The sequence below is a fragment of the Palaemon carinicauda genome, chromosome 2 (assembly GCF_036898095.1).
Source record: "Palaemon carinicauda isolate YSFRI2023 chromosome 2, ASM3689809v2, whole genome shotgun sequence".
Taxonomy (NCBI): Eukaryota; Metazoa; Arthropoda; class Malacostraca; order Decapoda; family Palaemonidae; genus Palaemon; species Palaemon carinicauda.
In genome coordinates, this window is record NC_090726.1 from 51,171,205 (window position 1) to 51,187,096 (window position 15,892).

Sequence of the window (15,892 nt, forward strand, 5' to 3'; positions counted from 1 at the left end):
TGGGCAGGCGTTTATACATGTACCTCCCAAATGGTGTGTTGAATGCGGTTAACCTCTGGCTGGCAAGATCTAGGCCTATCTGGAAGTAACCTTGGTTAGCGTCGAGCACTGTGAAGAACTTTGACCCGTCCGTGCTTGTCATGACGTCTTCTATCGTTGTGATCGGGTGGTACTCACGCTTTAGCGCTCTGTTGAGGTGCTGTGGATCAATAGTTACTCTGACTTTTTCATTTACTTTGTCACTGTCTTTTTTTCTTCTTAGGAACTACATGAAGCGCTGAACACCACGGCGTTGGCTCACCGACAGGAATTTTGACAATGATTCCCAACTTCTCGAGCTCGTCGAGTTTAGTCTTTGTAGGTTCTCTTAGTGCTGCGGGTATGGGGCGGGCATTGAGGGCTACAGGCTGGGCATCAGGGGCAATCTGGAGACTGTAATCACCTGGGATTTACCTGTACCATTAAAGACATCAGAATACTGCAGCAAAAGATTAGTAGTATTAACATTAAAAATGCGTTTTATCAGGTTCATACGTACAGAGTTTGCTACAGATAACAAATTAGGAGCATCTTCATTGTACACCTGACACTCAATATTATACAAAACATCTTTGTACTTAACTGGTAGTGAAACAATTCCCTCTGGATATTCTGGTTTACCAAACAAACCTTTTACAGGAAGACCACCACGCTTCAGCGGGGGTTTCACACTTAAACTATTATAAGCCCTACGACCCAAAATAGAAGTAGCTGCTGCTGTATCAATACGGAACCTTATAGTTTGACAACCTTGCACCTGCAAATCGACTAAAAATTCAGGGTGCGACATGTATACTGAATTACTAGCGTAAACAGCTGAACCAACATTCAATGTATTAAATGTGTCACTAAACTGCTCATAGTTTATTTGCATATCTTGAGGCTGCTCATCTGCATACCTAACACTGTTTCATCTACAACATCTTGCAAAGTGATTTTTTCTGCCACACGCATTACAAGTCTGACCAAAGGCAGGGCATTGGCGCGGTGGATGACCACGACCACAATTACCACAGTTACTGTTACTAAAATTACCTCGACCTCTGCCTTGTAAATTACCTCTACCTCGACCTTGAATTTGACCTTGGTAGGCTTGACCTCGACTTTGACCTTGGTGGGCTTGACCTCGACCTTGAGACGGCGCATGGCTCTGACTGCATCCCTGGCGGCCTCGTCGACCACGGCTCCTACCACCTCCTCGTCCAAACGCTGCTGCGTTGACCTGAGCCTCGCCGGTTATGCGCCTTGTCTCCTGCAACTGGTCATGCTGGTTACATTTTTTGATACTGTCATTTAATGATAAATCATCTTCCCACAGTTTTTCTTTCAACTTTTTGTCCCTGACCCCATTACTTATTTGAATGCACACTTGAGATTCAACTGTAGCACCGAATTCACACTGCGAGGCGAGCTCGCGAACGGCTGCTATGTAGTCATTTAAGGATTCTGTGGGACCCTGGACCCTTTGGTGGAATCTGGTTACATATGCCTTTAATAACTATTTTGGCTGGAAATACTCATCGAATTTTTGAATGATTATGTCATATTTCTGGTCATCTCCTGCTTCAGTAAAAGTAAAAATTTTTGCTACCTTAATCCACTCAGGACCCATGGCATACTTCAGCATACCGATCTTGACCGGATCGGTCGCAGCCGTCTTTACCGCTGCGATGAGGTACAGGTCAAATTGTTCCTTCCAGTCCTGCCAGGCTTGGACATGGTTGCTGCCCTGTGGTGGATTGAAGCTCTTTGGAGGCTGGAACCTGGTCGCCATGGTTACTATAAAAATACTAGGAGAACAAAATGTTACTTAACGAGAAATTCACACTAGAAAAATTGTCAAAACACCAGCACTATCAGTAGACTGTTATAGGCTCCAGGTCACTTGGGGTAGGGTGTGTGACTATCACTGTAGTAGATACTGGCACTGTAGTGGACACTGGCTACGTCATTATAGTCTAGTAGAGCTGTCTGGAAGATCCTCAGAAATCACCCTCTTAATGAGAGAATGCCTTGATGAAGTCATTGAGCTTCAGCACGGCATTTCATCCCCGTGCTGAAACTTGGTGACGGGCAAGAGGGCTCTCGAACTTGGGGAAATTGCTCCCCCAGTTCGAATCTAAATTTCTCTCTTTCACCTTTTTCTTTTTCTCAATATTACTTCGACCTTATCCTAATTTCATAAACTTTCTTTAGTCTTGCTTTCCAAACTCTATGAGAAAAATTTCCCTCATTATATATGTGTATATATTATGTACATATATATTTATTTTTTTTTTTTTTCTCCTATGGCTTGGATGTTTTTACATCCATTGTAGCCCCGACGGGGATGTTCATACATCCTTTATTGCTGCCTGTTTTGATGAGTGGGAGGAGGTATCACGGTTGGGAGGTTTTTGCATTCAAAGCTATATGTGAGAGTATTGGATGATTTCAGCCATTCCAAAGATGGTTTGGACCTTTTTGGCGGAACCATTCTCAAGTGTTGGGTCTTCGGAATCCAGGGGGATCCAATGCTTGGGGTAGGACTCTTGGCTTTTGGCCGGAAGCCCGTCATTATAGATATGGGGAGGATGATTCCATAATTTCTTGGTCTCAGTCCTAACAGGCGGGTTCAGCTTACACCTGTGCCTCTATATCTGTTTTGATGCTATCCTTCGGGTAGGGTATGGAGTGGACCATCTGGGAAGTATACTCTCATTGTGCCGATAGTGGAGAGTGCAAATTTCCTTTCCGACGTGTGATGGCCTAACATTCTCGAGCAGGTACATCAAACTAACCCTTTTCTCTCTCTTTCATCTATTGGATTCTTTAAGGAACGAACCCCCATCCCCTGGATACGCTGACTCTCCCCCGGCACTGTTGACGACCTCTGCTAATGTGATAAGGGAAAGCTCTGTTGATGACCTTGGAACGGGAAAGGACCATTTTACTGATATTTCAAAATCGAGTAATTTGGGTAACACGAGGAAACTTCGAATCCTCCATGTTACACTAATTTCAATAGAGACAAATTATGATGATCTATGTAAAGCATTTGAATGTTATGGGTGCATAAAAGAAATAGGGATGAAACTTGAAGCTGAAACTTGGGATTCATGGATATCTTATAGTAGTTATGATGAAGCATTTAGTGCAATAAGTAACTTGAATAATATTAAAATTAATAACTTGAATGTCGCGGCTGCTCTCTGCGATAAGGTACCAAAAGATTTGGATGTGTATAGGCCTGCCGATTGGTTGGAAAAAGACGCATATTTAGTTATGCCCTCCCAGAGAAATCCAAAACCACTGATGTGGCTTATAGCTGAATCAAAGGGGGTTACAGGGAATTATTTTAAAATATGCACATTGATTCAAAAAAAAGTAGGAACTATTGCACCAGGCGATATATCTCGTTTCGGAAAAAACAGTTTCCTTATCCATGCCAAATCCAGTACACAGTCGGTAATATTGTCCAATATGAAAATAAGTAATGATGACATTAAGTTAGATGTCAAACCCCACCTAAATTTTAGCTACGGAAGGGGCGTAGTTTTTAACAGAGATCTATATGATTTTACAGGGGAGGAGATACTGGCCATGTGTCCATTAAATGTATGGAAAGTTCATAAAGTCCCAGGTACATCAATGATAATCCTTACGTTCCAGGATGCTGATGTACCTTTTCATATTATTATCGAGAACGAAAGGATTAAAGTAAGACCCTTCAAGCAGAAGCCATTGCAATGCTTTAATTGTTTTAAATTTGGGCACCCGTCCAAAGTTTGCAAAAATGAGATGTGTGGTATTTGCTCCAAATCTTACCATGGAGAGTGTGCACTTGGAGCCAGGTGTTTAAATTGCAGCTCGAATCATAAATCCACAGACAAGAGCTGCGAGCTATATAAGTTGGAGGAAAGCTGCCCTCAACAAATCAAACTTAGAACATAAAAGTGTGACCCATGCCAAAAGACTATTAAATAAATCAAATACATATGCTAAGGCATTAAAATCAAACCAACCTAGCGCTGCCACTAGCTCAAAAAAAAGTATACTATCTGACAAAATGTCAAATAACGAGGTAACCATATTACCTCCTGAGGCTTTAACACGGTGTATTAACACTATGTCATTGCCCATTGCTGTACAGCCTTCAGTCGCCATTACAAAAAATAATACAAACCTCTCTCAGGCCATGTCCTTGCCTGATTTAATGGAGGTTCCACTTAAGACTAACTTACCTGATGCACCTGTTGTGGGAAAGGTGCAAAAACCTCGAATCCCACCATCTATTAATCGTAAAAGAGAGAAACCTCCATCTCTCTCTCCACCCTCCATTAGAAAAGTTAAGGTTATGACATCAAATAGATTTGATGTTTTGTCTGTTGATGTTTCTAATGAACCAGAAGATGAACTGAATAAATCAGAAATTCAAGTTGAGGTCCACCATCCACCTCAACAAATAGATAAAAAGAATACAAAGAAAAACACAAATGTAAAACCCAAACTAACAAGACCACCTCTGAAGAAACCTACAGGTAATAATGTTAGATTAAAAACTGCTAATGGGAAGACCTCATCCAAGATGTCTTCCAGAAATAGTCCATAGTTTTCTCCTCCATTTTGCAATGGAACTGTCAGGGTTTGAAGGCGAAATATGAAGAACTTAAGCTCCTAATTCATGAACATTCCCCCATAATTGTATGTCTACAGGAAAGTATGCTTGATTCTAACACTCCTAGTCCTCGAGAGTATGTTAGCTATAGAACACCATATAATCAACAAGCAGGGAGCCATGGCGGAAATCTCATGTACATTCGTCGAGATGTTCCCCAAATACCTATGTCTATACGTACAACCCTGCAGGCAGTTGTTGTACAAATTGATATAGGGAGAAAATATACAATATGCTCTCTGTACTTACCTCCAAATGATAATATTTTATATGATGATTTAGCAGAAGTCATTCAACAACTCCCTAAACCTTTTCTCTTACTGGGAGATATGAATGGTAGACATCCTTTATGGGGTGATGTTTTGGCCAACACAAGGGGCAGCATTATCTCATCAATTGTGGAGAATGAGGATTAGGGGCTCCTTAATACAGGAGAGCCCACGCACTTCCATGTTCAGAGAGGTACTTTGTCATGCATTGACCTTTCAATTGCAAGCTCTAACTGCCTTCTTGATTTTGATTGGAGGACATTAGATGATTGGCATACTAGTGATCATGCATTAATCATTATAAACACCAACAAGGGTCCGCCTTTGCAAAGATCGCCACGTTGGAATGTAGACAAGGCAGACTGGGTTAAATTTTCTGAGCTAAGTGAAATTGAAGGGAGAGCAGAACAGCTTGAAAGTATTGATGATGCCATAGACCTACTGAATGGAACTCTTCATACAGCAGGAATCAATTAGATTCCCAAAACCACAGGACTATTCAAAAGACGACCAGTCCCGTGGTGGTCCTCAGAATTAACAGCCTTGCACAGAGCCACCAGAAAATCCCTGACTAGATTGTGTAGACGCCGTACTGATGAAAATTTGATATCATACAAAAAGTGTAGAGCACAGTTCCGTCGTGCCATGAAAGAAGCTAGACGCCAATCTTGGGTGGCTTTTGTTTCCTCCATTAATAGTAGAACACCACCATCTTCTGTGTGGAGGAAAATTAAAAAAAATTGCAGGCAAATTTACCCGGAACCCACCACCAGTGTTGAAAGTGAATGGTCAGTTTGTGACTGAAGGAAATGAAGTTAGTAATGCCCTGGCTGACCATTTTTCAAATTTATCGTGCAAGAGTGTAGCAGCTCCTGGTCACCAGTACAGGAGCATTGAAGAAAAGAAAACTTTAAATTTTGCAACAGGAAGGGAAGAATCGTATAATTCCCCTTTTACTGAAAGAGAACTTGATTCCACACTCGCTACTTGCAACGATACAGCTCCTGGACCCGATGGAATTCCATATGCAATGGTTAAACATGTACATTTGAATACAAAGTTATTTACTTTAAGTATTATTAATAGAATATGGCATGATCATAGTTACCCAAGTGTTTAGGAACTAGCCATTATTTTAACCTTTTTAAAACCTGGTAAGGACAAGTTTTTAGCAGCAAGCTATCGACCTATTGCATTGACTTCGTGTTTATGTAAAATCATGGAGAAGATGGTCAATGCAAGGCTGATGTGGTACCTTGAAAAGAAGGGTATTTTATCACCGATTCAATGTAGATTCAGAAAAATGCACTCAACAACTGATGTGTTAATACGACTTGAGTGTTCTATTTGTGAAGCCTTTGCTTCCAAACAGCACCATGTGACAGTATTTTTTTACCTTGAAAAGGCATATGATACCACATGGAGATATGGTATACTTAAAACCATTCATGAATTGGGATTGAGAGGAGAGCTGCCACTATTTATTCAGGCATTTTTTTCACGTAGAGTCTTTCAAGTGAGAGTGGGGGAAACTGTATCAGAGAGTAAGTGCCAGGAAGGAGTTCCTCAGGGTAGTGTGCTGAGTGTAACCCTTTTTGCACTAGCAATTAATGGGATATCCTCAGCCATTCCCCAGGATGTTCTCTCAACATTATTTGTGGATGATCTCTCAAAATCATTTTCTGGCGCTAGAATGGCAATGGTTGAGAGAAAAATCCAACTCTCTATTGATAAAATTATCCAGTGGGCTGACATGAATGGATTTAAGTTCTCGACAAGTAAAACTACCATTGGCCATTTTTGTCGTATCCGGGTAGTACATCCAGACCCGGATATATACATTAAAGGTCAACGGATACCATGTGCAAGAGAAGCTAAATTTTTAGGTTTGATATTTGATTGTAGGCTTACATGGGTTTCTCACTTAAAAGCGTTAAAAGCTAAATGTGTTGAAGCTCTGAATATCTTAAAAGTATTGTCCCATACATCATGGGGGGCAGACCGCAATACTATTTTAAAATTACACAAGGCCTTGATTTTTTCCAAACTTAGTTATGGTTGTGAAATATATTCTTCAGCCACCCCAAGCCGGTTAAAAATATTAGACTCGATACATCATGCAGGTATTAGATTGTCTACTGGAGCTTTTGAAACCTCGCCTATCCCAAGTCTCCTTATTGATGCTGGAGAGTTACCTCTAGACCTTTACCGAATGTCTTCCATTATTCGGTATTGGTTTAGATTGCAAAGACTCCCTAACACTCTAGCCTTTCAGACTGCAAGCCTTGTAAGACACGCATCATACTTTGAGTTGCACCCAAAATCTCCTCAACCTTATGGCTTTCGGGTGAAACGATTATTAAATAGTCTGGATATAATTAGAAATAAGGTACTTCCATTCAAGGTATCATCAACGCCTCCATGGAAGTTACCAGAGATATCTTTTTGTAAATATTTTATTGGAGATAAGAATATGTCAGACCTAGAAGCCAGGTCTCTTTTTAATGAACATGTTAAAGAACATAGAGGATCAACTTTTATCTATACTGATGGCTCCAAATCTGATGCTGGCATTGGATTTGGAGTACATAGTAATGGTTTTAATTGTAGAGGTGCACTTCCTCTGACCGCTTCCATATTTACTGCCGAACTGTATGGCATATTAACAGCTATTGAGAAAATAGCGTTGGAGAAGGAGGGTAATTTTACAATTTTTAGTGATGCAAGGAGTGTCCTTCAAGCTATAGAAGTTTTTAATTCTAATAACCCTCTAGTTTTAAAGATTTTAGAATGGCTTTTTATTATTGGACGGAGAGGTATAACGGTTCAATTTTGTTGGGTCCCAGCACATGTAGGTGTGTCTGGGAATGAGAAGGCAGATTCACTGGCTAAGAATGCTGCATCCGAGTTGCTGCCAAGAAGGTATCCCATTCCCTGTAATGATTTCTTACCTGACATCAAGAAATTGGTTTGCAATAAATGGCAACAGCAATGGGATAGCCTAGATGGGAATAAAATGCGAGAGGTAACAAATGACATACCTCCTTGGAGGTATAATACGATGCCCCGAAAATGGGAGACGTCTCTTTGTCGTCTCCGTATTGGTCACACTCGGTTGACACACGAGTTTCTGCTGAAGGGCCAACAGTAACCGTATTGTGACGACTGTTTAGTAACTCTAACAGAAAGGCATTTGTTGACCGAATGCCCCAATTATAACAACTTAAGGAATAGATATTTGTTTGAGGCTCGAGGTGAGGGTGGCAGGTTCATCCTTGCCAAGATTCTTGGAAATGATGTGTCCTACCATGCAAGTGGCATTTTTAGATTTATTTCAGAAGCAGGTCTTCTGAAAAATATTTAACTTTTATGACATTCAACTTTTATGATTTTAATTGAATTCTCTTTTATTTTTTATTTTATTCTATTTTTCATTTTTTGTATACATAAATTAAATGTTACCGGCGTCAATGACCTTAGATGTCAGGATGCCTGAAAACTTTAAATCAATCAATCTCTAGTGATATTGTGAAGTTACTTTTTTTTTTCATTTCCATATGCTGTATATATTGGAAAGGGTGATAGATGCAGAGTAAGAGAAGTAGAAATAGGAAAAGAGCCAATGAGGTTTATAAAAGAAAATCGATACAGATTTGTATATTTTATCTGAGGCAATTGATAAAGAAATTCAAGGAAAAGCAAAGAGATTTACGCAAGTTGTTCATAGACCTTGAAATGGTTTTTGACAGAGTCCCAAGACAAGAAGTATTAAGGTGTCTGGGGAAGATGCTAGTCCCAGAGAAGTATGTGCTGCTGATCCAAATGTGTTAAGAGGTGTATATGGGAGTGAGGAGCACTGTTGAACTGACAGGGATTTGAAATGCATTTAGTCAGCATTTAGTCCATTCTTTTGCAACATAGTGATAGACGTTATGGCTATAGAAGTTACATGGGCAGTGTCATGGAGCATATTTTATGCAAATGATATCATTTTGTGGACTGAGAGAAGGGAAGACCTGGAAACGAGTAGAAAACTGGAGAGGAGCACTGAAGGACAGAGGAAGGAAAATAAGCAGGTCCAAGGCAGAAGACATGTTTCACCAATTATGATGGCGAGAGCAGAGAAGGTATAAGGTTGGGGCAAAAAGAAAAAGAGAGTAGACATGTTTAAATAACTGGGATCCATAATCAGTGCTGGTGGAAAAATGGAAGAAGTAAAACGCTGTATACAAGGAGGCTAGAACAATTGGAGAGCTGTCTTTGGAGTTCTTTGTGACAAGAGAGGGCCACTAAGACTTGCTGGAAAATTCTACAAGAAGGGCATAAGAACAGCAATATTCTATGGTACAGAAACAGCAAGTGTGAGAAAAAGTAATTAGATAAAGATGGATATATCAGAAATGAGAAGGCTTAGGTGAATGCCTGGAGTGACAAGAGAGGATAGAATTAGGAATGACTATATAAGAGGATAAGCAAAGGTTTTGGAAATACTAGCCAAGTGCAGGAAGGAAGATTTGAACAATGAGACATCTACTGAGAAAAGAGGAGTATCACGTGGGGAGGCATAGGCTACTATGAAAATTGAAGTTAACGGTGGAAGTAAGGGAAGACCGAGAAGGAGATGGAGGGATTGCGTAGGGGAGGACTTGAGAGAGAATGGAATTAATGAAGCAGGGGTACACGATAAAAATAGATGAAAAAAAACTCATTTCAAATGGTGACCGGCCCTTGTCGAAATGGGAATAAGCCAAAGCAGATGACGACCGTAAAGGGCCAAAGGACTGTGATAATACAATTTGGATGCATCTCACACAGGTGCCTTAGCTATGTAAACAACCACAAGCTAATCAGGTGTTCTGACCAATACCTAGTAATGAACACACTTCTGTAATTAGTTGTCAACATCCTTTGCTTTTCTGACTTCGATTGGGCGGCACATTCTTTCACAAGACATAACCTGCCATACTCTCGTAACTAAACACAGCTTGTAGGCTAGGTTAGGTGTTCTGTGCAGGTCCTGTCCGTCGTTATATGAAGGCTTTCTAATTATTATGTGAAATTGTTTTATTGAAGTTCTAGAAGAATAGATAATTTTATTTGGAGGGAAGGTTGGAGGGGTCGTTCTTTACAGGTAGTATTATTATCATTATTACTTGCTAAACTACAGCCCTAGTTGGAAAAGCAGGACACCATAAGCCCAGGGGCCACATCAGGGAAAATAGTCCAGTGAGGAAAGTAAAAAAGGAAAATTAAATATTTTAAAAACAGTACTGTAATAACATTTAGAATAAATGTTTCCTATATAAACTATAAAAACTTTCACATATCAAGAGGAAGAGAAATTATATAGATTAGTGTGCCCAAGGGTACCCAAAAACAAGAGCATGCATACTGCAGATTTGTAGAAAGAAAACGTTTCTCTTGATGAATCCTATAATAGAAATAATTATAGAAATAATAATAATAAACAAATTTTGGTATATTTTCCATAATTTGTATAGTTTTGAGAATCATTTACATAGAAGCTTTTGATAATTTTATATATTACCAGTTAAGGGGAGTGATGTTCCCTTTCGTTTGGTCGGACCGGAACCATACCATGTAGGGTATTTTTGAAGAGGTCTATCTTAGGCAATGTTGTCTAGATATTAACCTTTATAAATGAATTTATCAACCTGATATGTGAAGCAGGTCGGCCGCTACCCTGAAACTTGATTATTTTTAGTTAATATTCCCACGAGTAGGGTTAGTTCCTTATCTGTGAGTTAAATACATCTATGCATCATTTATAAGAAACAGGGTAAGCTAACCATTAAGGACAAGAAAATAGTTCGTGAATTACTCAATCATATAATACAATATCTGGAGGTAAAGCATATTGTGATAATTGAGACAATAAATAGGAAATTATTATGTTTGATCATCAAAAACTCAAATGGAAAGCCCCTGTATATGATGAAATAACTGCCGAGATGATATTGGCCAAAAATGAAGTGACCCCCTAGAATGCAAGATTATATTGTTGAAGAGGCAAAGCCTGATGAATGGACGGCATTAGTGTTGATAAAAATGGCAAAATAGGAGACCTGACCAATTCCAATATTTACAGAGGAATCACCCTTATGCCTTATGTTAGTTGTCCTGAAAATATATACAGTAGTATGCTTATTCAAAATAGACAAGAGAAAAAGATTGATGAATGGCTGAGAGATGAACAATCAGGATTTAAAAAGGGTAGGGGTACAAACCAAATTTTCATTTTAATAAATGCACAGCAATGTGTAGAATATTGAGATCCACATTTAATGACATTTGCGGTCTACAAAAAAGCCTTTAAGGGTGTACATCAGCCAATTTTGTGGAGAGTTCTGTTATTATGGAATTCCCCCTAAATAGGTAAATTTAATTCTTGTTTATGTAAAATCATGGAGAAGATGGTCAATGCAAGGTTGATGTGGTACCTTGAAAAAAAAAAACGGATTTTGAGCGAAGCGAAAAATCTATTTTTGGGTGAGATAGCCATGACGTCCTGATGGAAGGTTCCTTCGGTAGCTTCCTTGGGTATATTGACTACAAGGATATTCCCAGAGAATTAAACCACAGGTTATCACAGAATTCTAACTTCTGGTGTGAGTATCCTAAAGGTTTCCCTTTAAGACATTGTATATCAACAGGGGACGTATGTATTAACATGCCACATAGCTATCTGCACCCCACATAGAATTAACACTTCGATATGGAAAGGTGGAGAATAACTGGGGAGCCGTTCCACAGTTACACCCATCCGTGGCTACTTTTGGTACTTGAAACGTAAACAAACGGCCGCCATTGCTAAATGACGTCACGTCCGTCCTCATCCTTCTGCTTGTAGCTACCTTGCTCTAGACGGATTTCCCCTTGTGCGATTTTCATCGACTTGCATCGCCGTTATGTCTTTACCTTCAGCCTCGCCTTCTTCTGGAAAGTTGAGTACCAGGTCCCAGTATTGTTTAAATAATCTCTAGCCGTAAAGTAACTTCTACTTTTCGTAATATTTTATGTTTTGTGGCGGAGCTGTGCTGCTACCGGACACGCCATTTTATGGCGTCGCTGTTCTCTTGCATGCCTTATTTAGCTAGCCAGAACAGCCTTTTCCAGCCTCTTAACTAATTGATATTGTTAGTTATTTAGTCTTCATAGCTAGGAACTTCATATATCGTGTTTTAACGCTCTATTACTCGGTCGTCGCTCGACCCCATACTAGATCGCTAGCTTAGCCCCTAGGCTAGATAATCTAGCACTTGTGTTCATGCATGATATATTCCAGTGATCCTAGGTTAAGTTATGAAGATAGTGGCATTATTTATCATACTGTTAACTGTGATGTAAGTGTTTTCGCCTTCAGGGACCATATAGGGGACCGGTTTGATTGCGTTCCTTTCTAACCTAACCTAATTGTAGGAACCCATATATGCTCCCTTCATCCCCTGCCTACGGGCATTCCCTCTGTGTGGCCATGCTTCCCCTTCTATATAGGGAAATCTTGTCCACAATCAGAGTAATTATCGCTTTCTCTGTCTACCCTAAGGGAACGATCCCCCTATAGGGTTGCGACCGAGAAAGAGGAACGGCTCTGCCCTTCCTCAGTTGCTTATGGTTGGGTTACTCATCCCTCCCTGCAACTTGCGATGTGTCTTTCAGCCTACCTAGCCTGGGAATTAACACTCCTTATCTAGGTTAGGCTTTGGGGGGGCTAGTTCTGTACTTTTATAGTTTGAGATGGTACTCTTGCACCGTTCTCATTCTGGTTACCTACCCAAGGCTAGGGAGCGTTTTCCCTTTCCTTGGTAGCCGTTCTTGTACAGAGCCTCCTCTATGAAAGACCCCTCGGTTCTTCTCCCTCCCCACCTATCCCTTTGGTGTAGGCTAGCCTATACTTAGGCTTGCCTATACACAGGGCCGGATTAAGAAGTCTCTGGGCCCTAGGCTATTCAGGTTGGCGGGGCCCCTTTGAGTTACGGGTAAGCGAAGCAACCCCTTCCAGCTTGGGGGTGGGGTGGGGGGTGTCGGTGTGAGTCTGTTTAAGGTCTAATTAAATACATTCAGGTTATTTAGATTAAATTTAATGGGGAAAGTACATCAAGGCAACCAAAACCATTTACCAACAGCCATTATAACTATCTTGTTAAATCATGCATTTTAAAGAGAATAAGCTCAAGACAGCATATTATTACTAGATTAGGCTATTAAAGTAGTGACATCATGTACCTACTATATTCAGCATAACCACTACAGCAGTATCATTCCCTTTATATATCACTGACCATTATTGTTATCATTGCATCAAGCATAAGACTATCAAATCATATAAACTCAAGAAAGTAAAGAATTGTTAGATAAAGTAATGACTTATAACCCTACACCTATTACATTCAACGCAGCCACTGTTATCATTCCGTTTATATCACATTTTGCCATTAAGCCTATAATAATCAGTAAATCATTCATATCAAAAATAGAAACTCAAAGTACAGTATTTCTAGATAATTAAATCTTTGCCATCTTATACCAATCTCCTTTAACATAATAATTCCATTTTCATTATTATTTACCATTACGCTTATCTAATTATATGTTTAAAGAAAAGAAACAGATGAATCCTAGGTTACTAGAGCAATAGCATCATACACACCTTTGGTATTTAACATAACCTCCACAGTCCCTTTTTGTGATTATCATCAAATCATGCATGTACATATATCAACTTCACAGGCACTTCTTAAATGAATTTCTTTCTGGATTTCATATTGGCAAAATCATCAATTATACTCTGAAAATCAATATTTTTTGTTAGATCAGACTCAATGGTCAACAAGGCTAGCTTACACAATTTGTCTTGGCTCATTGTTGAACGGAGCTGGTTTTTCACTCTTTTCAAAACAGAAAATGAACGTTCTCCTTCACAGTTAGTAGCTGGAAGTGTTAGGTAAAGGCGATACACTATGTCAACATTAGGGAAGGTGTCTGAGATACCTGTATTTCTTGAATGTTTCAAAGCAGCTGAGGGGGCACATTTTTCAGGTGGAGCTTTAATCTGATTCATATACCCAGAAAAATGAACTATTTCTTCAACAAATGTGTCCTGAACATCTGCTGAAAGGTGTTGTGGCAACTTTAATGCAGCTTCTCTCAATTCTGCATCTGGCATAGTAGTAATTTTGAACAGAAATCCAAACTTGTCATTGAGATTCTGGTAGATTTCTTTTCTTTTCACCAATTCTGTAATCAGTGAATCCAGAATGACGAAGTATGTAGCTGTCTTACATTTCTGCCTTGGTAGCAATACAATTTCATTGTCTGGCTCTTCAAAATTGCGTTTCCTCTTCCTTGACCGCTGATGATCAGCCCGGTAACTGTAGTCTTTCACCAGCAGTTTAGCTTTCTCTTCAAACATTTCAAAAGCTTCATCATTGCGAAGTGAGATAACAAATTCCACTAAGCCTGCATAGTGGTTAGCACAAGTAGCCATTTAAATTTCAGTTTCCTGAAGTGTCTTTTTCGTGGCATTTAACCGTTCCAGTATACATTCCCAAAGCACACAGAGTAAGGCCAATTCAAAATCTTCCAACTTTGATGCTAAGCTGGGTGCTTCGCTTCTTGTAGTTGCTGTCTGGTCTTCATTCTCTGCTATTTGGATCAAAGCAGAACGTATTTCAGCAAAGCTGTCTTTCAAAGCATGTGTTGCATCATGCTGCGCTGACCACCTTCTTGTTGATAATGATTTGAGGACATCTTCATGAATGGTTGACTTGATTATACTCCACCGATGCGTTGAAGCAGAGAAAAAATTAAAGGGTGCTTGTAAAAGTCCAAAAAATTAAACTGCAGCAACATAACACTCCGCAGCACATGACCCAAAAGATTAAGAGAATGTGCTGAGCAGGGCATATATTCAGGAAGTGGGTTGATTTGCTTGATACGGGCTTGCAATCCATTATATTTACCCGACATGTTACTTGCATTGCCATAGCTCTGGCTACGGCAACCCATAATAGAGAGATCACGTTCAAGCAGAGTATCCAGTACTACATTCATCATTGTTACTCCATCATGGCCTGAAAGAGGAATGAATTTTATAAAGCGCTCTACAGGCTTACCACTGGAGTCGACAAAGCGAACAATGAATGTCAGTTGATCTGTATGTGAAATATCTGGTGTTGAATCTGGACTTATTGCAAAGTATTTTGCAGTTTTCACTGCTGCTATGATGTTATTGAGGACCTTCTTAGTCATCAGTTCAATTTAATTCATTGCAAATAGTAGATGACTTGTAAGATACAGTGCCTCTTCCTGCATTCCCAAGGCGTGACACATGATTTACTAAGAATGGATCGAATTGTGCTAACAGTTCTATGATCCCTAGGAAATTACCATTGTTTTCCGAACCAAAAACCTCATTTTCTCCACGGAAATCAAGTCCTCTAAGAGGTAAGAATTTTACAACAGCGAGAACTCTTTCTAGAACTTTTTTCAAATAAGTGCGCTCTTTTTCAGTTTGATTTTCCAAATGAGAATCCTATAAGCCTTTTTTCTGTGCACGAAATACACTGGCTAAAATGCAGCTCCTGTGAGTGGTGCTGTTTTCATGTTCCTCGAAACGCTTGGAATTTTTCCAGTCAGTGAACCCCTGTGTGAAGGCATTTTCTTTGGTAGAAAATAGATTGCATGCTGAACAGTACACTTTTCCTGAGCTTTCAGAGTATACCATCCATGATCTTTTCACAGTTTCTGAATTTGCAAGCTTCCTATAAAACATAGTTGACTTTAAACAACGATGATTTCCATCATCATAAAACCTTGCTGATTTCCTAAAGTCAATGTTCAGAGTTTGACTGAAGTTTTCTGCAATGAAAGCATTACGTAGAGAATCTGGGATTACATTTGGCCA

General features: G+C 39.6%; 2 protein-coding genes across 2 annotated transcripts; both read right to left on the reverse strand.

The window, feature by feature from the left end:
* Nucleotides 1–13,723: 13,723 nt before the first annotated feature.
* LOC137616541 (uncharacterized) lies at nt 13,724–14,473 on the reverse strand. The gene has a single exon (XM_068346389.1). It carries the CDS (start codon nt 14,471–14,473, stop codon nt 13,724–13,726), a length of 750 nt encoding a protein of 249 aa, XP_068202490.1.
* LOC137616549 (uncharacterized) lies at nt 14,474–15,237 on the reverse strand. The gene is made up of 2 exons (XM_068346401.1): nt 14,949–15,237; nt 14,474–14,802 (listed from the first exon to the last, which is right to left on the reverse strand). Exons 1-2 carry the CDS (start codon nt 15,235–15,237, stop codon nt 14,474–14,476), a joined length of 618 nt encoding a protein of 205 aa, XP_068202502.1.
* Nucleotides 15,238–15,892: the final 655 nt, after the last annotated feature.

Bases quoted from the DNA above. Each gene is read 5' to 3' on its own strand.
- LOC137616541 (XM_068346389.1), bottom strand. From the start codon at position 14,473: ATGGCTACTTGTGCTAACCACTATGCAGGCTTAGTGGAATTTGTTATC.
- LOC137616549 (XM_068346401.1), bottom strand. From the start codon at position 15,237: ATGACTAAGAAGGTCCTCAATAACATCATAGCAGCAGTGAAAACTGCA. The intron at 14,803-14,948 runs GTAAATATAATG...GACTTTTACAAG, and splicing joins CAATGCAAGTAACATGTCGG to CACCCTTTAATTTTTTCTCT.